Source organism: Fragaria vesca, linkage group LG5 (genome assembly GCF_000184155.1).
Source record: "Fragaria vesca subsp. vesca linkage group LG5, FraVesHawaii_1.0, whole genome shotgun sequence".
NCBI classification, from domain to species: domain Eukaryota; kingdom Viridiplantae; phylum Streptophyta; class Magnoliopsida; order Rosales; family Rosaceae; genus Fragaria; species Fragaria vesca.
The window spans coordinates 1862381-1889840 of NC_020495.1; the positions used below are offsets into that span (position 1 = coordinate 1862381).

The window sequence follows — 27460 nt, forward strand, 5'->3', positions numbered from 1 at the left end:
TATGGTAGGAAAAGGATCTGCAATATAAAAAGATCCAAAACAAGAAGATTTGTCAAAAGTGATATCATATAGTGGTGGTCACCAACCGTCATATATATACTGGACCCAATATTCTTGAGCTAGCTTCCCTTCCTTCAAGGTCACATAATGCAGCATTCATCGAAACGAAGAAAAAGTCACATATTGTAGGCTTCTTTTTCTTGTTTTCGGTCCATCACCGTCTCATTTTAAGCAAGTTTGTTGTTAATTCATATTATTTGTCACTGTTAGTGTACGTTAGTGTCTTGCAACTGCAATGTTGCCCATGCCGGCCAAGAAGGAGCCCTGTGGTGATGGAGAGGAATATATTGCAAGTTGCAGCAAGCAGTGACTGAATATATTTCTTCTTCAATAATATTGACTTGGATATTTCTTGTTGCAACTTGTACGCTTAGTTTGTTTAGAAATAAGTTAATTCAAAGGGCTTACATAACAATTGGTTATGTGCCTGGAGTTCTACAGTGTACTAATTGCCGGAAAATTGTGTTGTGGTTCGATCACCAAGCCACGAAAGGCCATAAGTAAGAACTTTTGAGCTCTGAGAGTGGGGAATGGATGGAAATAAGGGAATGGTTTAAAGCATATACACCATATAGCTCATAGATGTCTTGGTTGGGCAGTTGGGCGAGGTAGGAGTACTACCAACGATGGCAATGGTTACATTGATCCATGCCTACATGTACACTACATAGCAATGCCCATAAAAAGATGAATGTGATAACATAACATCTTCTATTATATATGGATCATCTTCGTCTATTCTTATAGGTAATGTTTATTTGCACTTCCCACATATACAAAGTACGAATTTTATTGGAAAATTATAAACACCTAATTGTTGGTGAAAATATCTTTGATTTGAAAATATCTTTTAAACTTGAGACTTTAAAAGTTGGGGATGCATGAATATTGAAAGGTTAGGAGCATTAATATAGCCAAGTCCGGGGAGAAAGGGAGCTCGAGTTAGGAAGGAGGGGGACCAAATTAACCATATCTATTAAACTCCTATATCTATAAGGAACTGAAATTTACACTCCTACTTTCCTCTTTTGATAATTTAAATTTTGTCTTTAGTGAGATGTGTTTTGTCTTTTTGGCGAAAACTTTACCCAAAAATAAAATGTGAGAGTGTAGATTGTAAAATAGAGACTATAAATTTCATATGTATATTGTCCCGTATAGATAAAAAGATAGTAGAGGGATGTGACTAATGTCCTCCCCAATTCATTACAAAAAGTTCCATTTCATCATCTTCATTGATCCTCATACCCTCATTCAAGTCCATCCAAAAAAATAATACAAAGTTTCGAGTCCAACAGTGACATATTATGAAGAAGACCTTCATTAATTCAGTTCTGAATTGGGAGGCACATTCGAAGCAACTAGCTAGCAAATCAATCACCAAGTTGCAGAAAAGGAAAACTTTCAGTTTCGTATTTGTTGAAAAACTTGGCAAAAACGACGAAATAAAACTTTTTATGCAAAAATATTGTCAGTAATCGGCGCCGACATACGAAAGAGTACGCGTGGAGAATTCGGTTCTTCATTGGCTGCTGCCGGTCACCGGAGCCACGTAAGATGCGTGTACGGTTGACAATGGCTAGCTAACAGCTAGAGAGATAAACCCTTTTGACTTTTCTGCGATGTCAACCCCCCAGTGAGAAACCACAAGAGGGTTTTTTATAGACTGGAAGCTAATATACCATTATATATAAGCAAGCCTTTGGTTTAGATTCCCATCATCTTATTTTTCTTCACAATCAAAACTCACTCTACTCTCTCTTTCTTACCCTCTCTGTCTGTGATTCTGTAAGCTATGGAGAACAGCTGGGATTTGCAAGCAGTAGTGAGAGGATGCAATAACAATCTTGAAGGGTTTGCTAATACCATGGAGTTCTCTCAATCATCTTGTGTTGGATTTGCTCCTGCAACCATTGAAGAAGATGATGATATTTTCCGGACCTTTCCTCAGCTGTTTGATACCACAACAGCTTTGGATGAATTGGAGGAGCTTTACAAGCCCTTCTACCCAAACTTGCAGCCTATTTCCCCTATCATTCCTAATCCTACCCCCGCCGCATCGGTTCTTCAGGAAGTCGCTAAAGAAGAAAAAGAAGAGCCAAAGAAGCTGAAAAGCTTGAAAGAATCCTCACCGATATGCAAAAGAAGGTTGGTAATCATCAATTCAACATGATTTCTAAGTTTTCTAATATTAAAGGAATGATAATATGGTATGTTATATTGTTACACTGGTGTAGGGTGTAGTTCTCTAGCTTTTTTTGCCTATAGATGCTTAATTTTAGTTTCAACCAAATGTTTGATTATGTTTTAATCTTTCAAATGCTAATTTCAGCAGGAAGAATCAGAGCAAAAGGGTGGTGAAAGAGGTTAAGGAACAGGATCTGTTTTCGGACGTGTGGGCGTGGCGAAAATATGGTCAAAAACCCATCAAGGGATCGCCATATCCAAGAAGCTATTACAGGTGCAGTAGCTCAAAAGGATGTTCAGCAAGAAAACAAGTTGAGAGGAGCAATTCCAACCCAGAATTGTTCATCATAACCTTCACTGCAGAACACAACCATGATCATCCTACTCGGCGAAACTCTCTAGCTGGCAGCACTAGAACAAAGTTCCCAAAATCTCAGAACAATGAAAAGAGCAAACATGCATTTGTTCCTGTGAAAGAAGAAGCACATAGACTGTTGGAAGAGGATGAAGTTAGTCAAGAGAGCGCCACAGATATGATGTTGGGAGATGAAGCTGTTCCAAGCTTTGAAGATTTCGATAGAAAGTTGGAGGAATTGAACGAATTGATGGCGGAACCAGTCATGACAGATGATTTCTTTTCGGATCAGTACCTTTCAGATAGTTACTTTCCAAGTTCTTGGTTCCTTGGTCACTCTTCAAGTACTGTGACCGGAGCTTGCTGACGATTTACCAAGAGGTCATACATATAGAGCTAGATATATCTTTCAGGAATCAGAGAGAACGATGTGATCGATCAGTTGTATATCGAGAAAATTGAATTCCAACACTTCAGTTTCTTTTAAACTGATAAAATGATGAACTGTAATTACTAATTAGTAATTTAGTATAGTGTGACGACTACCATAGTCTTGATTATTATCTATATAATTCAGGATTAGGATGAAATCATCTCTCACGTTTGAATATATAATTGGTGTACTTGATTAATGTACCACAACCCGTCTAACCTTTAGCTGTAAGCAAGAATCAGTTCATTTTTTTAATTAGAGACAAGATAAGTATGAATTATTTTGAATTTCAAATTGGTCAAATTTGTTTGTTGGTAGGAACGCAATCAAACAGTACTATGCTGTTAGAAGAATTCTCTAGTTAGCTGCAGCTCCTGAATTATTGATGTCATAGCATCATTGGTAACATTTACACAAAGCGAAGACGATTTCTCCCCAAAACCACAACTCATCATCTTCTTTACAATAGCAGTACATAGATATGATGCATGGGATTCCAAATTAAATTCATGAATTACATAAACATGCATTAATTCTAACTTTTGGGTTTAGTTCGTCTCTCGATCGAGCTCTTTTGAACTTTGCCTTGCTTCTCCAATATCTTCATTCATTCTTCATGAAATACTTGATTAGAGTTTAGGGTTAGGGTTTAATTTCACACACACAAATTACCCAACGAAGTTAATTAAACATGTTTATCAAAAAAAAAAAAAGAAGTTAATTAAACATAGCTTTCCGCAAGATTGAACTGGATCTTTTCAACTTGGGGTTTCGCGTGGTCGAGTCCCCCGATAGCTTTCTCAAAGTCCTTTCAACTTTTGAAGTATTCAAAGTTTCAAACTGGCCCTCGCTATAGCTAGCTGCCCATCTCTATATACTGCTTCAGTAGGAAAAAGATTGATGCACAATATGGAATGATAGCCAACCCTAAACTGGAGAAGATTTCATGAAATTGATATATACGATCATATTGATCGTAGTGGGGTGGCCACGGCGGACCCAAAAGGGCAGCAACTCTAGCTAACTTGTACGCTTCTTCCCTCCATTAAACGTAACCAAATTGCTTCTTCACTAATTTCTATTGTATATTATTTCTTCCATCACTCGTGGCGCAGTCGTTCGTGCCTATCTGTGTATTGCAAGTTTGCAACTGACTCAATATATTGCTATCCTATAGCAGGATAAGCTATAACTAGTGAGAGGATCATTCTATACTTCAAAACAAAACAAAAAAAAAAACCTAAGTTGCGAGAGATGATGGACTTTTCCTTGTTTTGACTTTAAAATCGATCTTCTCTTTTTTTAGGAATATGCTTCATCCCTGTGTCCCCATCTGATCAAAGACCTTTGAGCATGATTTGGAAAAACTAGCCATGCGGAAAAGATAATTTGTGTTTGAATAAGTTATTAACCTGCGCTGAGAGGAATAAGTGATGCTGGTTATGCTGTTAACAGCTAGATCCGATACTGCTCTTCTTCTAATTAGTACTTGGCTTTGAATATCAACAACCATATTGTGAGTGTGTAACTATGTATTTGCTGTTGTCAGTCATACACATTTATGGGTTGCACCAAACTTGAAGATCGAGTTCGATCAACTGTGTAAACTTACGGTATTCGATCTATTAATTTCAGCCCTAAATAAGGTGACAAGTTGTATCATTTTCCCATCTACGTTTCTTCTCATCCTTAAATGATATGTCGAAATATCAAAGCTACAGCAATAATATTTCAGTCTGAGTCTTCCATTCTTTATATCAATCTGGCCGGGTAGATGTATAATATACTGACAGCTGACTTTTCTGCAAAGCGTTGGGGTATTGAGCTGCTGCTACTAGCTAGTTATTGATTTACATCCTTTGACGGTTTGACCTTATATAAAGTCATCTCAACAATGGGAAAGCTACTCTAGCTGGTACGTGTTTCTGGGAAACGCCCTGGTTTGAATTAAGGTTTTAGCTTTCCTGTGCGATTCTTTAAGAGTAAATGGGCCAGATACTACTGACTTACTAAATTGGATCCAGAAGATTCCGACTCTTGTTAGAGGCCCAAAAAGAATGATACAACGCTATCACTTATCTATTCCAAGACGGCCAATCATAGAAAAATTGTCATTACTAACAAAAAAAAAAAAAAAAAAAAAAAAGTAAGAAGAAGTAGGATTTTGCATTAGTATGCAGCAGAGATTCAATTCTACTCTAGCTTGTTAGTAGTTTAAATTATACGACATTGTTGAATTCCACCAATATATCAATTTATGTAAAAATCTTGCAGGTTTTTGGTCTTCTAGAGTTCTATATCTTCAAATGGATGCTTAAGTTGTTGCTTTATGCTCGGATGATCTCAACTAGTATGTTAAAACTTAAAAGTGAGCTTCATTAGCGGAAGTAAGAACATTGTTCCGCTTCTTCGTATAGTCCTAATGTCCTATACACCATTTGGCTTTTCTACATGGTATTTGTACGTTAACGATAATTGTTTTGGCACTTGATCCATATTGCATGGGTAGACACCAGTTTGTCCTTAATTGCTTGAAATATTTCCTTCTTGTTTCAAACTTTTCCCCCTAGCTTGAATTGATTACGATCTTATCATTCATATATTTGCGTCAATCTCTTTCTTTTCTTTCTCTTATTACTTCACGAAACTTAACAAATATGAAAACACAAGTCTACAAAAAGGAAATTAACCAAATAATGTGGAGAAAAACCATCTTCTCTTATATGGAAACTTCCCCGACAAATAACCCATAACTTAGTAACACTTGGCCAATACAGTTGCTAGATTCTCTCTCATTTCCTCTATCACTCTATGTGGTCTTTTACCCAAGTTACCTAATCGGCTTCGCTACTCAAACTACTTAGGTATGGGTGATTAAAGAGTACGTACACGAAATTGTTACTTGAAATTAAAATGTTTGCACGTTATATATCAGCAGCCGTCATAGGGAGTTGATTAACTTCTGGTCTAAAAACTTCTCCAACTCAAACTAAGGCCACAATTAATGAAAAATAAAAAACCTCGAAACTAAGCTTAAGTATAAACAAGCTAGAACGATAAGGATAGAAGTAAATGACGTTACGGGGTGCATGGGTTATGGACTTGTGGGTACCATGCAGACATGCATGTCGTACCTAAATTGCACAATATCTCCATAAGTCCTTGTTTATATTCCTTTGCGTCACCCTTGTTTATAGTCCTGGATTTACCATATGCCTGGACTTGGCTCTAGCTAGCTCTCTATATAAGTGTGTTTCTTGAGCCATATTAGACATATCAGAACCCTTAGCCTTGCATCCTTTTATTTGGTGAGCAAGAGCGCGCGCGCTTGTGGTTAATTTCTGTGAAAGAGTGCTTTGGGAATCAATTATATCATATGATGCGGCATGGTAGAGTTGTTGCATGTGTTTTGGTGTTGTGGTGTTGGTGTGTTTTGAATGGGGTAGTCTCGGCCATTGACTATAAAGATGCGCTAGGCAAATCTATATTGTTCTTCGAAGGCCAACGCTCCGGGAAGTTGCCAAACTCCCAGCGAGTAGTTTGGAGAGGAGACTCTGCACTTTCCGATGGCCAGCTCGAAGGAGTACGTACATGCATACATGTTGAAGCACACGTACATATATTATGTGTATATATAATTGTATTGAATATTTATGTACGTTAACTTGAGAATTGTGGTGGCTATGCAGGTGAATCTGACCGGAGGATACTACGACGCAGGCGACAACGTGAAGTTCGGGTGGCCAATGGCATATAGTGTGAGCTTGTTGAGTTGGAGTCTCATTGAGTACCAGCAGCAGATATCTTCAGCAAAGCAGCTTGCATATCTCCAAGGAGCAATCCGCTGGGGCACAGAATTCATAATAAAAGCTCACCCTTCGCCTACCACATTCTATACTCAGGTACTTATCATTGTGTAACATAGTATCAGAGCATGTACATGTATATTATACGGCTGTTGGTACTTGGTAATGTTACTATAGTATATATATACGTACGTACGAACACATATAGACATCCCCAGCAGTGGTGCATGCCATTAATTTTACTATGGGGTTTAAAACTTGATGAGTAAACAATGACCGAGAAATCTTTATATATGTAGGTGGCTTGCTTTCTAAGTAATCTACATGCACTTTGAAATTAATAATCTAATTCATAGGTAGGAGATGGAAATGCGGATCACCAGTGCTGGGAGCGTCCGGAAGACATGGACACATCAAGGAAGCTCTACAAGATCACTTCGAGTTCTCCAGGCAGTGAGGCCGCAGCTGAGGCTGCTGCTGCCCTCGCTGCAGCCTCGATTGTCTTTAAAACAGTTGACTCCACCTATTCTGCGAAGCTCTTACGTTATTCCAAATCTGTAAGAAACATATAGTCTTCTAGCTCAATTTTCTCAACCAAGCTATGTAAATGATATGATTTATCCGTATATATACAGCTGTTTGACTTGGCTGACAAGTATAGAGGGTCTTACCAAGTCTCTTGCCCTTTCTACTGCTCCTACTCTGGCTACCAGGTAAAATCCAACTCAAATCAGTAAAATGTAATGAATATGTACGAAACTTGATTTAGTATGAGTATGAACTTATGGTACCCGAACTTGATATGTTTATAAGGATGAGCTGTTATGGGCTGCGGCTTGGCTATACAAGGCAAGTGGAAACAGAAGCTATTTGAGTTATGTGCTAAACAACCAAGGATGGAGTCAGGCTATGTCCGAGTTCAGTTGGGATAACAAATTTGTTGGAGCTCAGACTATACTAGCCAAAGTACATATACACTGCAATTATATAATACCCTATTTGAGTATTGAGTACCTTGGCTACGAACATGTAAATTAATCATCTGGTATTGTCACAGGAATACCATGCCGGAAACACGAATTTACTCAAGTACAAGACCGATGCGGAGTCATTTATATGTGCAGTGATGCCAGGGAGTAGCTCTTCACAAGTTCAAAGAACACCTGGTACATTCATCTTACGTTACTAATGACCAAGATCCAAGAAACTGAATTCTTAGTTAATGGTTGATTTGAAGGTATGATTGCTCTATTTGCAGGTGGACTTCTGTTCATTAGAGATAGTAGTAACTTGCAGTATGTTACAAGCTCTACCTTGGTGCTCTTCATCTACTCAAAAACAATAAGTAGTACACAAACTCGTGGAGTTCAATGCGGCTCCATGTTTTTCTCTGCTGAGAAAATCAAAGCCTTTGCTAAATCTCAGGTAATCAATTATTTTAATAGATAGTTTGATATGTTATGTTACGAGAGTATCGACAACTTCTGCATATATGTTCAGGTGGACTACATCCTTGGAGCCAACCCCAAGAAGATGTCATACATGGTAGGTTTTGGTACCACATACCCAACAAAAGTGCACCATAGAGGTTCATCCATCCCTTCAATCAAGAAAGTCCGCACCAAGGTGGACTGCAATGGTGGCTATACCTATTACAATTCTGGGAGTCCGAATCCAAATACTCATGTGGGTGCAATTGTTGGGGGTCCTGATGTGAATGACCAGTTCCAGAATGCAAGATCAGACTATTCTCATTCTGAACCTACAACTTATATCAATGCAGCTTTTGTGGGATCAGCAGCTGCTTTACTAGCTTAAGGGTAAAAGACAGAGCTGTCTGATTCTTCCCACTTCGATCAGGAACTCCTAGTTACATGTAAAAATAGTAACTAGTGAAACTAAATAAAAATCTCTCATCCAAGCGTTGTAATATGTCAAGAAGTAATAATTGGAAATTTGGAATGCAATGTCCATCTATATTTTAACAGCTTAATAAAGGGATCCATGTTTCATTTGGTGATGATTTTTGTTTTTCGCTCTCTTCAACCTACTAAATAATGGAATTCTTAATCTCACTAATTAAACGATGGATTTCTTATTCCCAACAAGCAATGGACTTACTAATCCCATAATGATATGTATGACTTACTAATCCCACAATGATATGTATGACATATACGAGGCTATATATAAGTCAGTCAGGAGTCAGGACACATTCATGTTCATGTGTTTGATCAATTCTCTCTTCTCTTGTCTATATATTTTTGTGAATTCCTTACCTTAAAGTTCAACAGCGAAACCAATTTATCATAGACCACAAATTTAACATGAGGAAGTTTCCTTCAGCTAGTATTCTATTTTTCATGGCTCTGGTTTGTGTTGCAGGAGCTGCACAAACTAGCCTTGGTATCGACAGTGGTATATGCAAATCTCTAGTGGAGACACAAGGATATACATGACAAAAACATCAAGTAACAACAGAAGATGGCTACATTCTCGGGTTGCAAAGAATTCCATATGGACGATATGGTAACAAATCGACCACGAATACTAGACCGCCTGTTTTGTTGCAACATGGACTTCTAACAGATGCAGCATCATGGTTACTCAATTCACCAAATCAGGCTTTGGCATTCATCTTGGCTGACAAAGGGTTTGATGTATGGCTTGCGAACACTCGAGGAACAGACTCTAGTCGTGGACACAAATCACTTAGTGCTAGTGATCCTGCTTACTGGGAGTGGACATGGGAACAGTTGGCAACTTATGATCTTCCCGCTTTGTTCGATTATGTGAACAACCATACAGGACAACAATCACATTATGCAGGTCATTCCTTGGGAACGTTAACAGTACTAGCCGCCTTGTCCCAACAAAAATTGAGAAACTCAATAAGGTCAGCTGCTTTGCTTAGCCCAATTGCTCATCTTCGTCACATATCCACACCATTTGTAAGAGTTTCTACTCAAACGTATATGGCTGAGCAATTCTACATCTATGGTCTTCGAGAATTTCCTCCGCTAGGGCAATTAGAACAAACTCTGCAAACCATTCTTTGCATACATCCGGGAGTGGAGTGCTCCAACATTATGGCTGCTATAACAGGTCCAAATTGTTGTTTAAATCCTTCAAGTTTAGCTCTTTACTATAGACATACACCCCAATCGACTTCGACAAAGAATGTGGTGCATTTGTCTCAGTTGATCAGAAGTGGAACCGTAAGGATGTTATTTGACTACACTCTTCCATTTACAAATATGCAGCACTACGGACAGTTTACTCCTCCAGTGTACAACATGACAGACATACCAAAGGACATTCCTCTTTTCCTCGGTTTTGGAGGGAGAGATGCACTCTCAGACGTTCACGATGTGAAAGTTTTGCTTCGTGACCTCAGAAATCATGATAAAGACAAGCTTGTGGTAGAGTACATACAGGAGTATGCTCATATGGACTTTATTTTGGGTTGGAATGCCAATCAGAAAGTTTATGATCCTATGCTCAATTTCTTCGGGCAACATTGAGGGACTTCACTCTCTAACGAGAGCGTATTCAGCGCCCCCGGGTGCGCCGCGCACCCGTCCATCTCCGCCATCCATTTGACGCGGACTTTTGACTTTTTTAAAATGGACAGCGGAGATGGACGGGTGCGCTGTATAATTTTCGCTCTCGAACCTGTAAACTTGTTTAGATCTTTCTTTTGTGATCCATATTTTTTAGGAGAGAGTATTCAGCGCACCCGTCCATCTCCGCCGTCCATTTGACGCGGACTCTTGACTTTTTCAAAATGGACGGCGGAGATGGACGGGTGTGCTGTATAATTTTCGATTTTTCAGTTTCTAAATGTTGTTTTTGCTTCAGTAGTTGTAGTAGTTAATATACATATTAACTACGAGCTTAATATGAGTCGGGAGTCGGGACTGGTAAGTGAGTCTGAGATGAAGGAAATACGTACCTCTTCATTCTGAGTGTTATTCAGATCAGGCTACATCCATAATCTCTTTTGTTACAACCATCAAACTCAACTTGGATGAATTCATTGGCTTATTCTTTTCTTCTATTTACAGATGGTGCAGAAAACACATTGCGGGGGCACATACAAACATCTTGATTCCAAAGTGTAAGATTAATGAAACATATTAATTAGAAAGTGAAAGAATGTGCATAGTAATGTTTCTGAATTTGAGATCAGAAAGTTTGATATATCTATAATCTGTACATGGGAAATTCGAGCTCTAAAAACTATCTCTGTGAAGCATGTAGTTTGTGGTGAGGGGTGATGTTTGTGCTCAAAATATGGCTTAAATTGAGTAGAAATGCCTAGGAGTTTTCTTTGATAAACTTAGTTATCTATATCAATCATGGTTCACCAACCAAAACATAAGAAGTGAACTCAAAATCTAAATTTTAAATCGTTTAAAACGTAATTTAAACCCTCTTAGAACTAGAACCTTATCTTCTTTTATCTCATTCGCTGTCACGTAATTTATAATATTTTTTTTAAAGAATGAATTAGCCTCAAATTATTACCTACACTCTTTCCACTTTCCGGGGAGTTCTGGCTCCCTCGTATGTCGGATTTGGTTCTGAACTACAAGAGTTGCAAATCTATTTCTTCTTTGTATCTTGAAAAAAAAAAAAAAATGGAGAAACTTTTCTCTTCTGCCCAGAAAATAATGACCACTCTTGTTATTATGACACTCCTCTTTTGATGTTCTATTTTTATCTTCTTTTATTTGTAACTCAAAACCCAGAGTTTGATAGCTGGGAGTGTCAGTCACTCTACTGTTGCTGCCACTTCTCTATACGAAAAAGGTTATACGTTCTTTGAAATAAATCCAGATCCTGTATTAGAGTTGCAGTATACTGTACAGTCTTCTCACCCTTTCTCCCCCAAGCATAACATACTATACAATCGGAAGTTACCTAAACCAAAACAAGATTGACTGATTAAGTACTCCCCTCTGCCCTCACTTTTCTGACCCCTAAAAATATATGAATAAATGTACACACTCCACTTCATTGCCTAAACAAAACTACGCTGCTGGCTAACCATATCACTGTTGTGTTGATGCTCTTTCTGCAAGTTAGATGTTCTCACAAATCGTCTAGAATAAGACACGTTGGCATCATAATTCAAACTGCAGAAGAGAAGGTGCTTGAAGTGCTTGCGAGAAGAATGAGGTCCGGGCAGGTACACATGGTTCTCATTGGGAAAGCTCTTGCTAAAGAACTTGCTGTGGTAAATAGCTGCCAAATTTGGCCTGTCCACGAAACATTGTGTAGCTTGTCCATTAGAATTGGCATGACAGGAGGCTTACAACTGGAAAGTGCCCAACTCATGGCCATGCCTTGTAAGACGTACTTTTCGTTCACCAACCCATTCTAGTTGATAAGATAGTTCCAGATTATGAATCAACAGTTTCAAATTGTCCGCCTGACTCAATCCTTTTGCATTCTCCTACCACCCAAAAAGAGAAGGCATTGATAAACACAACGCAATTGTTCATAAAATTTGGAGTGTGCCACATGGTCATGAAGCTGTCATCAATGCCAATATGGGATTCAAAAAAATTATTTGTATGCAAATATCTACCTGAATATTGGCTTGCCCATCATGTCCCATAATGCTTGCCATTATGCTTGACCTCATAGAATTAGGCGAGAATCCCTCCCAAGGGGGAACAAAGATCAACTTTGTGCACTGGACAGGAACTAAATTTCGACTCAGTTTCTCCCACCAGACAGATCCCAATGACCACCATCTGATCATCAATCCATGCTCCGAGAAAGCAACCAGCCCCTGCAATTGTATGTGTTACAACTAGAACGCCTTGAACACAGTCCTGTTTATTGTATACCAAACAGTTCTAAATGGCTTTAACTGATTATGTATGTGGTTTACAGTACAAAGTTTTGAGTTAGCTAATGATCGTTCAAATCAGAATATTAGTTCAAGGAATGGACAAATAGAAACAGTTGGCCTGAGAGCCAGGTTTCCATACAGAGGGTGTGTCAGTTAAGGTTAGTTCTCCTACAGATTTGAATGTGTGCTGTTGGTTGGAATCTTGCTACATAACATTACTTTCGCTTTGGAAATCATTAAAACATACCTCTCCATCTGGTGAGAAGTTCAAAGCTGAAATTGCAGTAACTAGTTTCATTTCTGAGCTGGCTGCAAGCAAATTCGGAAGTCCGGGAGGGCCGCTTGCATCCAAAATTTTGATCTTCATAATACTACATTGAATACAATACTCAAATGTCAACGGCTAAGAAAATAGAGTCAATAAGAAAATATTTCAAATTTGTTCAATTAGTATTTCAAAAGATAAGCGCGAAGCCCATATGAGTTCAAAATTTTGTTTAAACTATAACCATTGACTCTGCACTATTTAATAGACTCTTCTGATTGTTCTCTTTATTACCTTTATATTGCACAAAATAATATACAAAACACAAATGTGCACTGATACAGAAGCACATACTAATATACATTCCTTCATCACTGCACAACAATGACCAAGAGACCAACCCAGACTAACTAAAATAGCATAAAAAGATAAAATTACCCTTATCTTAAATTCTTTGAATACCTTTGCATGTCATACACCCGAATGCTAGCATTGTTTTTCTCTCCAATCACATCCCCAACAGCTAACTTGGTCCATGTATCACTCAGGGCTACCATAGGGAATGCACGTGCAACTTCCTTTAAAGCAGACATTGAACTTTGAAAGCAAGTTTTGCGCATGACTGAGTTGCTAGGGTCAACAGTTTGTAATATGAAGTCAATAACCTGCAAGTCTGTCCAAATGTCAATAAAATAAAAGCCTGAGCATTAAAATAACTAAACTACAAAGACAAAGGGCCAACTTAAACCCATGTCTACTACAACATTGGATCCTTCAGTCCTCCCCATTTCTGTCCAACTAGATTATTTCCAGTTGCTAAAAATAGAAATCAAGCTTCCAAAAGAAGGTCTGTTCATAGAACAGAATTTGCATAATGACATGAAAGACCGGTTCTTGACAATAGCTAAATATAAAAAGATTTTGTTTAAAAGTAAATACAAAAAGTTATGTTGTCATCAATCATGAAAGATATTAAGCACTTTTGATGATTTATACCAAAGAACAAACCCATATAACTGAGATAAACAAGAATGGATCAGGACAGTAATGACTAATAACAAAGGTTTAAGCATCTAGAAATAGGAAAAAGGATGAGACACATAACAAGCAAAATCCTACTAAAAGTCATGCCTGACATACTAAACACATCTTAAAGAAACCATCCATCAATGGTAAACATAGGTAGATAGTGTACACTAGGTGTAATTCATGATGCCTATATGGTATTTTCTTGCAATTTAACAAAATTTCTTTATATTCAAATTGAAGATGGACTCCGGCAATACAAACCTTATCTAGGTATTGAGCCAGGTATCTTGGAGAACCACGCACAACCCTCATGAGAGTCATGAGAGATACTATATGAACAGGTGAATCAGATGCAGTAGACCAGATTTGGCTTTCCATAACAGCTAAAAATCCTGGGACATCAGCCATAGCTAAACTTGGAAGAAGAACACCAACCAATATGTCTCGAAGGCCAACTGGTACAGCCAAATTTTGTGTAGATGAATTGGCAGATGGGCCACTTACACACTCTATCTGGAAAAATATATCTCCAATCAGACGAGGTATTTCAGAACTGATGCATTCTTTCCATGTACTCTCCATACCTTCAGCAAGGAGCTCAGCTGCAGTTGAACTATATTTCTCATTCATGGCCATAACAAGCTTCATTAATGGATGAACAACTAGCATGGCAAGACATGGCTTTACAAGAATAGGGTACCAGATAGCCAACGCTGCTGCAACAATAATATGAGATGTCATCGCATCTTGGCTTGTCCCCCCAACACAAGAAATCCAGTCTTGCATTTCAAATGATTCCAGCCATGCAAGTATACTTAATTCTTCAGACTTAGAAGACAATAAGTTGGCAGATGCTTCTTCAACATTTGAATTTACATGTTCAGTCTCTACAGGACTTATAGAGCTCGGATTCAAGTGGCCATTAGCTTTTTGACTGCATAGGGGAAGCGGAATTGCTCGAGAAGCAGCACAGTGGAATAAAGTGCGTGCAGCCATACGTACATGTTCACTTTCGTCTTGCCAAAAACTCACCAAAAGCTGCAAAACAGAGTAAGAATATATGATCAACATAAAATCTGATGGGCTTAAACTGTCAATTGTAAATCTCTACAATTCCAGTCTGAAAGTAGGGTAATGTGATGTTATTGCTGAACAATAAACAACAAACTTCATCAAACATGAGAGAGAGAGAGAGAGAAAGAGGAAAAAGAAGTGTGCAAAAATATCTGAAGTTTAAGCACTCGTTTAATATTTAATTCTATTGCGTAAGACATTGAATTATTTTATTTTTAATCTTCCACTCGAATTGATATCCCAAGGCCTCCAATTCTGTTGATTCTCCCCTCTTTATACATGTGTAAATTGGCCCATTAGGTAAGAGCATTGCCACTCCCTGTTTATGTCAGAAACTTTGAAGAAACTGACTGATTTTGTCTCCTTTGTAACAACCAGTTGAACAGAGAAGTCTACACAGATAACCTAAGCCAAAATTGAATCTAAGTATTAGATATTAGTTAGCACAGTCGAGCACTTTTGACTGGTATAGGCAATGAATCTAGTCAACTAGCAATACTAAGTTATTAACTAACCATAAAACATTATTTACACCGACGTCATTCTTTAGACCTAATATTGATTATCAAGTTAAGCAAGTGACATGAGTAATTACTTCTTCATCACCCCTGAAATTACTCTGAACCACTGTTCTGAAAAGAGAAAAGAGGGAGTGACTTCCAGCAAAAGTAGTTCTCCTTTACTTTGCCCACCAGGGGAGCAAGATGAAATAAAAAATAAAATGCATTGAAATTAAGCATAAATCAAACCATAAACACAAGACGCAACCTGAAGTAAAGGCGGCTTTATATCTGGAATTCTCTCTGCAAAGTTCCTAGTATAAAATGCTGCTAAAGCACTGCGAAAATATAAAAATAAAAAAAAGAATAAATAAAGATCATACAGAAAGAAACACAAATACAGCTGGTTTGCATGACATTAGGGGGAACCCAAATATTATACATATATATATAGGCCGGATGTGGAGCGGACGTCCGCACCGGCCTTAAAGTGCGGACGTCCGTCCGTTCTCCACCCTCCGGCGCCGGCGACGGCGCGCCTCCACCCCAGAAGACTCCAGCAGCGTCCCCGACCACTTTCCCTCCCCGGCGAGTCCATTCTTTTCCGGTTTTCCGGCGAGATCACCCAAAACTTCAAACAAAGTCGATCTCGCCGGAAACTGGAAAAAAACGGACTTGCCGGGGAGGGAAAGTGGTCGGGGACGCTGCTGGAGTCTTCTGGGGTGGAGACGCGCCGTCGCCGACGCCGGAGGGTGGAGAACGGACGGAAGTCCGCACTTTAAGCCAAATGCGGACGTCCGCTCTACATCCTCTCTGTATATATAATATATATATAGGTGAATATGTGTGTGTTTACATTTCAATTGCAAAATATATTTTTGGGATCACCTGCAGGCATTTGAACTGGCATGAGACAAACTAATCATGCGTTGGGCAAGAGACACCATTGTCAGTGACCTGATTGCACAAAACTCGGATGACATTCTCCAGAGCTGAAATAGTGTTCGATGTCTCAGAATCTTAATTAAAATTAAAAAGAGGTAAATGAGAAAATTTATCTTAACAATCAGTGCAGTTCCTCAAACGTACCTCAAGAATAGCACTCAAATTTGGAAATGTCAACGTCAGAGATCCTTTGTCACCTTGGAAACCAGAAGCGAGAAAAAAATTATCCGGCCTCTTCAACTGTAGATCAGCTATAATCAAGTTATCAAGCTCAGAATCTACATTCCACAAGTGTAAGAATCCCAAGCTAAATCGAAGTAAGCATTCTTCAAGTGTTCTAATCCATTCAATCTCTTGAACAGTATCATTTGAGGTCGAATGCACATTAGAACCATTATCTACAGGCATGTGCCGGGGACTTGGTGTCTCAGATCCCTGTCCCTTGACATGATTATCCTCTTTCTTATCACGGCTATTTGCTATAAGATCATCCTTCTGATAAGGAAACACTAATGATGCAAGGTCAAAACTGAGAGCAGCAATTCCAGGGAAAGGGCAAGAGCATGTGATTGGATGCATGCGGCTCTGAATGGGCATTTGAGGGGCTGGAAATAACTTTTCAGAATCACCTTTACTGACTCTGGAAGTATTGGGCTCAGCGGTCTTACCTGGGGCCACATTTGATGAAGTGGCCAATTTGTCTGTACTATTCAAATGAAAGTGAGTAGAAGCCCCATCTTCAATTACCGGAAGAAGTAATGAGGAAACGGAGGTATTGCCATTCAATGCACTGCCAGAAAAAGATTTCATGCTGATGCCTTGACAGAAATGGTCAAACATTGAATGAGACGCCGTCCCTCGAAGGACCCGCTCTCGAGCACCTGTCTTTACATCCCATATGTACAAAATATCAACAGTATCAGATGTTCCTGAATGGTTTCGGCACAAGCATGCAATATAACCTCTTCCGCTGTCCCATACAACTTTTGCTGGATAGCTCGGATGTCCAGGAAAAATTCTCTCTGCTCGCAAAGTCTCGAGAGAAGCAAGTGCTACACATGAGTCCTCCCCAACTGAGAGAAAACAGTCACTCCAAGGACGGTAAGTACGAGCCGGGGGAAGGATTATTTGGCGAACTGGGCCCACATGTTGGTGCATTACTGTGATAGGATTTCCCGTATCAAGATCCCATATGCGAACGGTGCAATCCATGCTTCCAGACACCAAAACCTGATCAAAACTCCATCCTTTGGCAACACCTACCATCCTGTGTGCAGCCAGACAGAGCACAGCACCTGTGTGCCCAAGAAAGAGCTGTCTGGACATGTGTGACTTCGCCTCATGACGTGGAGTTCCACCAAGAGAAGCTATGCCTTCCAACAAATCAAATCGTACCATCTCTATTTCTCCACTAGAGAAGCCATACACAACAGCGTAAGGAACAAAGAAAGTTTCCGAGATAACCATGGAAGAAGACACAACCCCTCGCTTATTAACTAACCCAAGATTGTCATCTTCTGCATGCATACTCTGTGAACTTCTGGAGCTTAAAATAAAAGGGTGTGTGGATGTTAGTTTGGTCTGCATAACCTCAGATTGATTAGTTGGCATAGAATTTACATTCCAGTCCACAAAAGAACGGCCTACTCCATGCAATTTAAATGACAGGCACAAGTTACCATGGTCATCATGGTTCCGACATGTAGACCATATCGTGACGTGGGGTTTCCACTGTAAATGTTCTTCGGCAAATAAGCAAACTGATTCCATCCGAAGAATATAATGGCTCAACTGAATAAAGCTAACTGATAGTCTCGCATCAAGGGGATAAGAGGAAGCAGGGATCTCACAAAGACGCTCGCACTTGAAAGTATCTCTGACATAGGATATCAAGTAAACAATTGAAAGACCTTTGTTATTCCAAACAGCAAAATTTCTTGAAAAGACTCCATGGGGTTCTAGGGCTTCTAGATCAGCAGCATCTTCAGGTTTAAGAAAGATCCCTCCCACAAAATGTGACTGAGTGGAGTTACTTTCTTCACCAACCAGATTGTTGTCCGCGAAAGAAATCTCTCCTATTGTAGCACCGGTAGGCAATAGCCTAAATACACAGCAACCTTTCAGCACAAAGACAATAACATTCTCACAGGTAGCTATTGACATTACCTGCCCTCCCTCACCTAATCCCTCGGCACAAACCGTGTTCTCCATCTGAGAACTCCTATGCAAATCACTCCCTCGCTCCCCATCTAGCTCCTTCGGCAGAGCAACTGTCTGTAGCCAACCAAACGAATCAGCCATAACTACAGAATGCTTCTCCTCACCCTCCCCCAACGAAACCACATCCATAAACTTCAACGACGCGATTCCCAAGTTTCCATGAAAAACAGTCTGCACAATGCCAAGAGTATACGAATCCACAATAACCACAGTGCATTTAGACGGCTTCTTATGCTGAGCCTCCCTATCAACTAAAACCTCACTCGACTCGACCGAATGATGATCACTCAAATGCACAGTATCAACAAAACAGCAAGCAACACAAACGTACCGCGGATTCGACGGCAATGTCCTCACCATGGAAGGACTCCCCACCCAAGGCGGCAGCTTCCTCCTCCGCCGGCAGTGGCCGCTGCCTCTACTCCACACACACAGCATGCCATCAACACACGCGCTTATCAACGCGCCGGAGCTCGATTCCAGCTCAGCATTGCTCAGTGAGTCTCTATTTTCAGTCTCCGAAACCGCCAGGGGGTCACAGATGGCCAGGTCGGCTATCGGCGCGGCGTGGCCGCACAGCATAGCGATAGGCACGAGTTCCTACGAGAATTTGATTCGTTCATACAAAACTCGATTCGGAATTGAAGGTGAAATTGAGAGAGGGAGAAGAAGGTGAGGAGGTTACCGAGGTGGAATCGGAGGAGCGGAGGTTCCACCAGATGAGGGAGCCATCGGATCCGCCGGTGTAGAGCGTCGGGGGGCGGTGGAGCACGGCGGCGGCCGTGACGCGGTGAGAGGGAGGCGTCGCGGACCATATGCACGCGACGGATCGGCACTTCATGACTCAGCGAGTCGGAGCGAGACAACACTCCAACTGATTCACTCTTTTTCTTTCCTATTTTTCTTTTTAAAGGGTGGACCCCACAGAACGTATGCCCGCTACACCTGTCACCGCCTAGCCACATGACGTGTCCGCCAGCCCCGCACTATTTTAGTTAGTTTTTTTTTCATTTTCAAATTAAATCCGTGTAGACCCACCACACCTTCACCGCCTAGACGCGCGACACCTCCGCCTAGCCCGCATATTTGTCGTTTTGTCTTAAAAGCGACATGTCGTATGTGATTCGAAAATAATTCCTGTTTTTCCATATTCTCAGTGCTTTTTTCTTCTCTAACTCTCCCAGATTCTAGTCATGTAAATTATCTTATACTCCCAGATTTTTGCATTACTTGACTTCAGTTTAATTATGTGCCAAACTAATGCTCTGTTCATCCGAAGACATTCTCTGAGGATGATCAACTGAGGGATACTCATCAACCTGGTAATGATCTCAAGTAAAAGATCCCACTGTTGAACAAATAAAGATGAGTGAATGTGATTGACGAAGAAAAAAATCACAACACAAAACGATAAGATGTATATAAATAGCTAAATAGATAACATCACAACTACAACAGTCAACACCGAGATTTTTAACCTTGTACTATAAGTTAGCTCAATCCTGTATTAATACACTAGAGCATACTCCTAATTCCTAAAAAGACTTACCCGGTTGACCATGGAATACAAAATTGACCAACTATCATAATATTTACAACAGCATAAACACCTCGAAGTCAACCTGTCGAGTGTTCACATGAGCAAAACCACTCAGAGAGGCTGACTAGTAGGCATTTGAGGAAGCTGAGAGCTCATATCAGTTGGCAATTGGGATGGAACAACAGCTGGTGGAGAGGTCAGGTGTGGAGGACGGGTCAGGTGTGAAGGAGGGGTCAGGTGTGACGCAGGTCTCGCTTTTTCAGTTGGTGGGGTTGGCCGAATTATGAACTTGTTCAAAGCAGCAGTATAAGCCTGACCAGAGAGACTTCCACGCATTCGACCTGTTGGTCGCCAATTCTGTTCAGATGGTGAATCCACCAACTCATCAGCCCCTGAAACTGCTTGGACAGGACCTCCAATGTTTCCACGTCGATCCCCTGCCGACCCTCTAAACCCTCCAGCATTTACAGACAAAGATGGCCTGGTTCTGGGAGTTTGATTTTGAGCTGGCATTGGTGAAGACTGCCTGGCCATAGCAGCTCGCTGAGCAGCCACTGTGAAGCTCTGTTGGTTGTTTAAAGAACTTGGTGCTTGATTAATTCCAACTTGTGCACTCCCCTGCCTTACATGGGACCGTAAAGTATGTACCCTTGGAGATTGGCTCATAGCTGGTGGAGTCCTCGAATTAAATGTTTTATCTAGGTGTGCATTTGTGAACCCCTGGAGCCCAGAAGATACTCTGCTAGCGCTTTGCAGTTGGCTCGGAACCTGATGTCCAACAACGGATTGGCCATGAGTAAAGGACCGATCTTGGGGGGCACAATTCTGCAAGATCAATGATATAAAACTCATTAGCATCACTAAAAGGATTGAGAAAAGGAAAAAAAAAATATCTAACATTAAAAAATTTATAAGAGTTCTCTCTGGAAAGTTTGACCAGTAACTTGACAGAACTGCGAAGTAGTGATCATGCACAATATGAGGTCAAAGGTTTTACGATCGGAAATATGCGAGCAGACGCCTGCATACATGCATAACTAAATGGACATCAAGAAATGGAGGCACCAACCTGAGTTGTTCTTGAGCCATGCTGCAATGAGGATGAAGCAATGCCTGACACTTGAACTGGATTCATTTGGGGCCTAGCAAAGTATTGTTGCCTTTCCAAGTCGCTACAGATTCCACTGAGAACATTTGCCTCGGAAGTGATAGACTGGCCAGCATGAGAAGTGAGGGAGGCACTATTGGGAGCTGGATTATTGAAACTGGTTCTGGGTCTTTGTTGCACACCAAGTGTCTGGGACAAAGCTGGTAGGGCCTGAACTGCTGTCGGAGTCCTGCCTATTGGCAGCCCGGAAGCCAGTTCTCTAGGTAATGTCTGTGATGTCCCATACTCATTGCTAGCAGTCGAATTTGCAGATTGCAACAACTGTGAGTTCACGTAATTGGGAGTAGAGAGTTGATTATGCATTGCAGACACCAAAAAATCAGTGTTCCCATGACTCCCGGCTTCTCGATTAAGAGCAAGTGAAACAGCATCAGACAACAAGGAAGGTTGTAAAGAACTGGGACCAGAGTAAGACGTACAATTAGCCAAGTAAACTCCAGACCAAAAGTCATTTTCTACTTGAGCAGTGTTTGTATTGCTCAAAGGTTTCACATCTTCAGGTTCGCAAGCACTAGCCATCTCAGTATCATCATCATTGGTAAGATCCATAACACTAGGACCAGGAGTAGCTTCATCCATCTCAGATGTTTCGTTTAGTTTGTCTACCAGATATAGATCATCATCATCATTTTCCGACACCTTCCATGATCCATCTACAGAGATATTTACTTTAGAAACATTCTCTCCTACCTCTCTCAGGACCTGGGAAAGCAATCAACAAACATTAAATTATGAGGGGAGGGACACATACAAGAAAATGATAACCAAACATACCTTAACTATATTTTGATCGACACGAATGTCCAAATAGCAAACATACTGATCACAATGGGGGCAGCGCCACCTTGGTCGTCTTATGTTCATAGTGATGTAGTTCCTGAAGTCGAAGCACTACAGCTCATAATAGTAAAAAGTGAAATTAGAAAGAATTACTGAAAACCACAATGAAACTAGAAGAAAATATCAAACAATAGCAACATGATAAGCTAGATGCGTCCATTTAGAAATAATGGTAAATTTCATCAAGCGTCAAAGTTGTGAACAGAATTTGAACTCCAAAATCCAGCAAGGGAAAAGAAATAAGAAAACCACTGCAAAGTAATAGAAAGAAACTTTAACCGTTTCATCAGATTAGTTGATATAGTTGAACAAGAGTGATACCAGGAGAACAGAAGTTACAGTGCATTAGAGTCTTTGTTATAACTCTCAATTGTTCCTCAACATAACTATCATTTCCTGTCCTTTTTACAACCAAAATGACACAACTAAAGAACAAAAAAAACGAAACAAAAGCAAAGACAAGACTACCCTAATCTCATAATCTCTGTCAAAAACAAAATTCGGACACCATGTGGCTGATTCATCTAAAACACTCGTGCATAATTTAAAGGTGGCAGTCACCATTGTAAACAGAGTCCAGGACAAATAAGCCAAGCTCATATAAAATTAACCATGCAAGTAAAGATCATAGAGCCCAAGGAAAGTTTCACATGGCTCAAAAGTTGAAGATGAACATAAAGTTGGAACAAGAAACAAATAACATATTTAGAAGAAAAATAAATATTTAAAATATGTTTAAACATCACAGAGCACTCACCTGAAGATGTTTGCACAAATGTCCTTTAACAGGAGTTTGGATTCGCGTAAAGCTGCAAAATATAATAATCAACATAATGTTATACAGGAAAACTATGCTCATCTATCTTAAGGGGTCGTCTATGGTACCTACATGTATCTCATACCCTCATTTACAACTAACTGAACAAAATTACCATTTATTTGAACCAAATTTACAACATTGACAACAAATTTACCACACTTGTTTTACACATTTACATATAACTAAACCAAGTTACTATATCCACAACAATTTGCTCATAAACTTGTAAAATGTCATAGATTGAGTAATTACCACTAACAGAACTAAATTACCTAAGTTATGACCCAATTTACCTCATTGACAACAAAATTGTTGTCGTATCAGTAATTGTGGGTATCACATACATGTGGGTATTTAAGAAAATTCCCTATCTTAATGCAGTTAAACTAGCTGAAGGAAATGTTTGCTAACAATGATATCAAAACGTCCAAGAAATATGCCTCCAAACCAAAGAGTGACAAGTAATAATATTGCAGCTCAAACAAGCTGTGAAAAGATATCTATCATTAAAGCTACAGATAACCAATATGAAGACATACCTTATGGGACAATTAAGTGATATTCTTGATGGCCCTTCAACTATATCAGTATCTAATAATCAAGAAAAGAGTCAAGTTATGGAATAGTCTAGCATATCTGAAAACTTTAGGCATCTAAACGTATATAAATTTAGGGGTTACTAGGTCCTATATAAATCACCTGACTTTGAGGAAGGTTCAATGGGCTGAACATAATCTTTCAGTACTGGAGGGTCAATTGATGATGCGATGCTCATGAAGGCAATCACTATGATATAGTGACCTAAAATGGTTATACCACTGTCAGAACAGGATGAATATGGTAGACCAAACTATCATACTTATGACATTAAAACATGAAGAACCTAACCATTGAACTGGCCCACAGCTTGAAGAAGATTTGTTCCATATTTAAGCATTCCAGTCACATTTGTAGGCAACTGTGGTCCAGTATCCTGATATAGGAAAAAATAAAAGCAGAATGGTAATAAATACTAGGATAAATCAAAATGCTGTCATATACATCAAGTCTGAAGAAAAAGCAGCACATACCATTGTAGAAGTGATCCTCTTATCTACTCCCTTTCCATTCAGAAGAAAGCTGCAAAAAAATAATAATAATAAAACACATGGTCATCAGTATAAAGGAGGGGTAGCTCCTGCTTAACTAAAAGGTAGAGAAGAAAATGAGCCATATACTTCACTTGTTGGGGACTTATAATACAAGAAGATGTCTCGATATTATCAGTTTGGGCTACAAATAGCCGCTGCAGGAAATAGAGGCAAGGATCAATGACGACTTCCATAAATGATAATTAAAGATCTATGTAAAAAATAATGGCAGCATAAGGTGCAAGTTAGAAAGGAAAAATCCACCACAAGAATGCGATCAAATGGTAAATATCTATTCGTTAGCAAAAACTTCCAATGAGAATGAAGTGGACAAATGCATATTATGTTTAAAACTACAGATTAAAGGTGTTAAACATTGAATTCATGCAGAAGTCTATACATGAAGTATGCAGCGTGCTGTTTTATATCTGTGATTAAAAATGTGTTTCCTGTGGATACAAGTTAATCAGACAATTACTAAAATTTGGTTAATTAATCACATAAACCATCGTATAGTTATTCTCTCCGAACATCCTCCAATAAGGACGTATTTCTTGGTGGCTACATCAGACAATTGGATGGAGGTCTCGGTCATCCATATAATAGACTTGGGGTGTATGTAGACACCTAAGTTACATATTTATATATCAACTGTGAGATCAGATACAAACGGAATAATCTTAACCATGCCAAGCGGAGACAGAAAGGGCCAACACAACCTTTCTTTTTCAAATTATAACCTCATAACCCCCCCCCCCCCCCAACCGCGAAAAGTCTCTCCCTACCGAGAAAAATCGCTATCTCACCATGGAACCATCCATATCTACTCTAATACCAGAAAGATGTATGTCGAACTTACATAATAATTAAATTAACACTGTGTACGCCTGTATATCTAAGTGTTGCATCACATTGAAGTGATTTGACCCATAAAGCATGTTCTGATCAATTTACAAGCACTTACAAACACTATTAACATTACAACTAAGTCGAGAAGAAGCTTACAATTTTTTCATGGGAAGCATAACCTGTACTCTTTGAAATATGGAAATCAAGCACGTATGTTCCATATCCAGGCTGCAACATACTCAAGCATATACAGAGACATAATTCAGATCAAACAAATAAGGGGGAAAAAATCAGAGAAGAAATAAAGGGCTACCTTAACTTCGAGAGAGGCAAGAGTCTGACCCATCTTCAACGTTGGATAATATCTGCATCAAACACAACCACATTGTCTTTGAAAAACATATAACTTCTATAATTAACAGAAACAGCTGTTGATTCCACCAGCATGGCTATGACAGATAGAAAAGAGAAGGATATTTTAAAAATCATATGAACATGAAAATTGAAAATTGATTAATAAATATTACCAGAAATTAAGAACACAGCTAGTGAAGTGTAGGAAGGATTACATTTAATTGCTTACATGCACATATTATTCAAGTAAAGACATAACCCCTCCTGTTGTATTGAAAAGTTACTACCAATTTGTTTCAAAACTCTCATTTCTAATATGGAAATGGTTCAAATTCATTATGCTTCTTTTTTTAGAGTTCAGGGACTCACTGACTAATATGGTATCCATCTAAAAGGAAAGATTAATCAAGTTATATCATAAGTGTACATATTTAAGAGTTCCCGACCTTTCTATAACTTTGTCAACAATAGATAGAGAACAGTCAGATCCAGTTGTGATATCCCCCGAGCCACAGAACCTACTCCCAATCTACAATCACAAGAGATGAGCAGCAGCAACATTTACATCAAACCAGAAAAAAAAAAAAAAAACAAAGTCCAAAAGTAAACCTCCACAGAAAGATAAACTTCAGCAACATCAAACAGTAACCATAAAAACAAACTCAAAAGCAAACCTCATTCGCTAGAGAAAACAGCTCTTCACTCTCCTTCTCCGAAAACCATCCAGTCCTACAAGCATTCTACCAAAAGAAACACAAATTCAGTCCGAAAACAAACAAAAATGCAACACTCATTTTTGCAATTTTTTCAAGGAAATCAACTCCATACGAGTACAAATACCTTCACAGATATCATCAGCACCATAACAGCAGCTACCAAAACGTCGTTGTTTTTCCTTTGGCATATCTACACAAAAATCCAAACGATTCAAACTCCGCTAACCAAAAAATCGAAGAAATCCACAAGCTATGAAGAAGCAAAACCTACCTGTCTCAACAGACTAGGCAAATCGCTCGCCTTCGCCGGAACCTCATTGTTCGCAACAGCATAATCAATCCCTCTGCAACAAAATCAACACCACACATTCAACTCTCAACCAAAAAACGAAGCAATTTCTGAAGCTCTACGGCTCGGAATCGTTACCTGGCGAGAGAAAGGCAGAGGTTGAAGAACTCCATGACGTCACCGCGAAAACCAGACTGAACGTGGTTGAGGAGCCGCTCGGCGACGGCGGTGACTCGGAAGGAGTTCACGAACGAAGCCGAGAGCTGTGGCCCGGCGCCGCCGCCAATGTTGAGACTGACTAAGTTACTCGCCGACTGCGGTGTGAGCGTCGTCCCGGTCATCCGCTCTCTCTCTCTCTCTCTCTCTCTCTCTCTCTCTTCTCTCTCTCTCTCACTCGCTCCCCTTTCTCAAATTTGGGCTGTGAAAAGTGTGGCTTATTTCTCTGGGCTTTTTGAAAGGAATATAAAACTGAAATGAATTTTTTTTTTTGGTAAAGAAAAACTGAATTGAAGGTGGTGGACCCCACGACGGGAAATCTCTTGGAAGTTCTACTCTGCTGCCATGACTCCCGGCCTGTACCACCTTTTTTGTGTGACCACTTTTTTTTCCGTTTTTAGACTTTAAGAAAGGTTGTTCAATAGTAAATGACGTTAATACCCTCTTCTTTTTAAATGCAGAGTTAAATTCAAAATTCAAAAACTTATTCTCTACCCGCCTCCTCCATCCATTCGCCCGCCCTCAACCGGACCCTCTCAATTCAACACCACCAGTCCACCGTCACCACTCACCACCACGGTACCACCATCTCATACTCCGAGAGTTGGGTGTAAGAAGACAAGTGTGTTAGCGAGGTGATTGGGGTGGTAAGTAAACACCAGCTAACCAACTAAGTCACGACTCACCTACAATTACGAACTGTTTTAACATGCTTAAATTTGTGAGGGTAAGCCCGTGAGAGCAAATGTAAGATAGTCACTTTTCAAAAAATAAAGATATCTCGCTAGTTGCGTATTT

At 39.6% G+C, this 27460-nt stretch overlaps 5 protein-coding genes across 5 annotated transcripts; 3 read left to right on the top strand and 2 right to left on the bottom strand.

Annotated features, from left to right (window-relative positions):
• The first annotated feature begins 1777 nt into the window (after positions 1 to 1777).
• On the top strand, positions 1778 to 3282 carry LOC101293392 (probable WRKY transcription factor 29-like). Its single transcript, XM_004298789.1, has 2 exons — positions 1778 to 2208; positions 2396 to 3282. Exons 1-2 carry the CDS (start codon positions 1856 to 1858, stop codon positions 2967 to 2969), a joined length of 927 nt encoding a protein of 308 aa, XP_004298837.1. The 5' UTR covers positions 1778 to 1855; the 3' UTR covers positions 2970 to 3282.
• A 3005-nt stretch (positions 3283 to 6287) lies between these two features.
• LOC101293683 (endoglucanase-like) lies at positions 6288 to 8751 on the top strand. The gene is made up of 8 exons (XM_004298790.1): positions 6288 to 6618; positions 6725 to 6937; positions 7198 to 7398; positions 7477 to 7554; positions 7655 to 7807; positions 7899 to 8007; positions 8100 to 8266; positions 8342 to 8751. Exons 1-8 carry the CDS (start codon positions 6412 to 6414, stop codon positions 8657 to 8659), a joined length of 1446 nt encoding a protein of 481 aa, XP_004298838.1. The 5' UTR covers positions 6288 to 6411; the 3' UTR covers positions 8660 to 8751.
• A 574-nt stretch (positions 8752 to 9325) lies between these two features.
• On the top strand, positions 9326 to 10365 carry LOC101292419 (triacylglycerol lipase 2-like). The gene is made up of 2 exons (XM_004300769.1): positions 9326 to 9370; positions 9466 to 10365. The coding sequence occupies exons 1-2, from the start codon at positions 9326 to 9328 to the stop codon at positions 10363 to 10365; spliced, it is 945 nt and encodes a 314-aa protein (XP_004300817.1).
• Positions 10366 to 11666: 1301 nt separating this feature from the next.
• On the bottom strand, positions 11667 to 19581 carry LOC101292709. The gene is made up of 9 exons (XM_004300770.1): positions 19406 to 19581; positions 16665 to 19341; positions 16464 to 16567; positions 15844 to 15913; positions 14263 to 15039; positions 13435 to 13637; positions 12955 to 13078; positions 12438 to 12644; positions 11667 to 12302 (listed from the first exon to the last, which is right to left on the bottom strand). The coding sequence occupies exons 1-9, from the start codon at positions 19579 to 19581 to the stop codon at positions 12159 to 12161; spliced, it is 4482 nt and encodes a 1493-aa protein (XP_004300818.1). The 3' UTR covers positions 11667 to 12158.
• A 555-nt stretch (positions 19582 to 20136) lies between these two features.
• LOC101293006 lies at positions 20137 to 26787 on the bottom strand. Its single transcript, XM_004300771.1, has 16 exons — positions 26585 to 26787; positions 26429 to 26501; positions 26282 to 26347; positions 26116 to 26181; positions 25888 to 25970; positions 25401 to 25452; positions 25244 to 25315; positions 24326 to 24393; positions 24179 to 24227; positions 23997 to 24081; positions 23808 to 23909; positions 23648 to 23699; positions 23046 to 23097; positions 22223 to 22339; positions 21350 to 22150; positions 20137 to 21105 (listed from the first exon to the last, which is right to left on the bottom strand). Exons 1-16 carry the CDS (start codon positions 26785 to 26787, stop codon positions 20392 to 20394), a joined length of 2655 nt encoding a protein of 884 aa, XP_004300819.1. The 3' UTR covers positions 20137 to 20391.
• Positions 26788 to 27460: the final 673 nt, after the last annotated feature.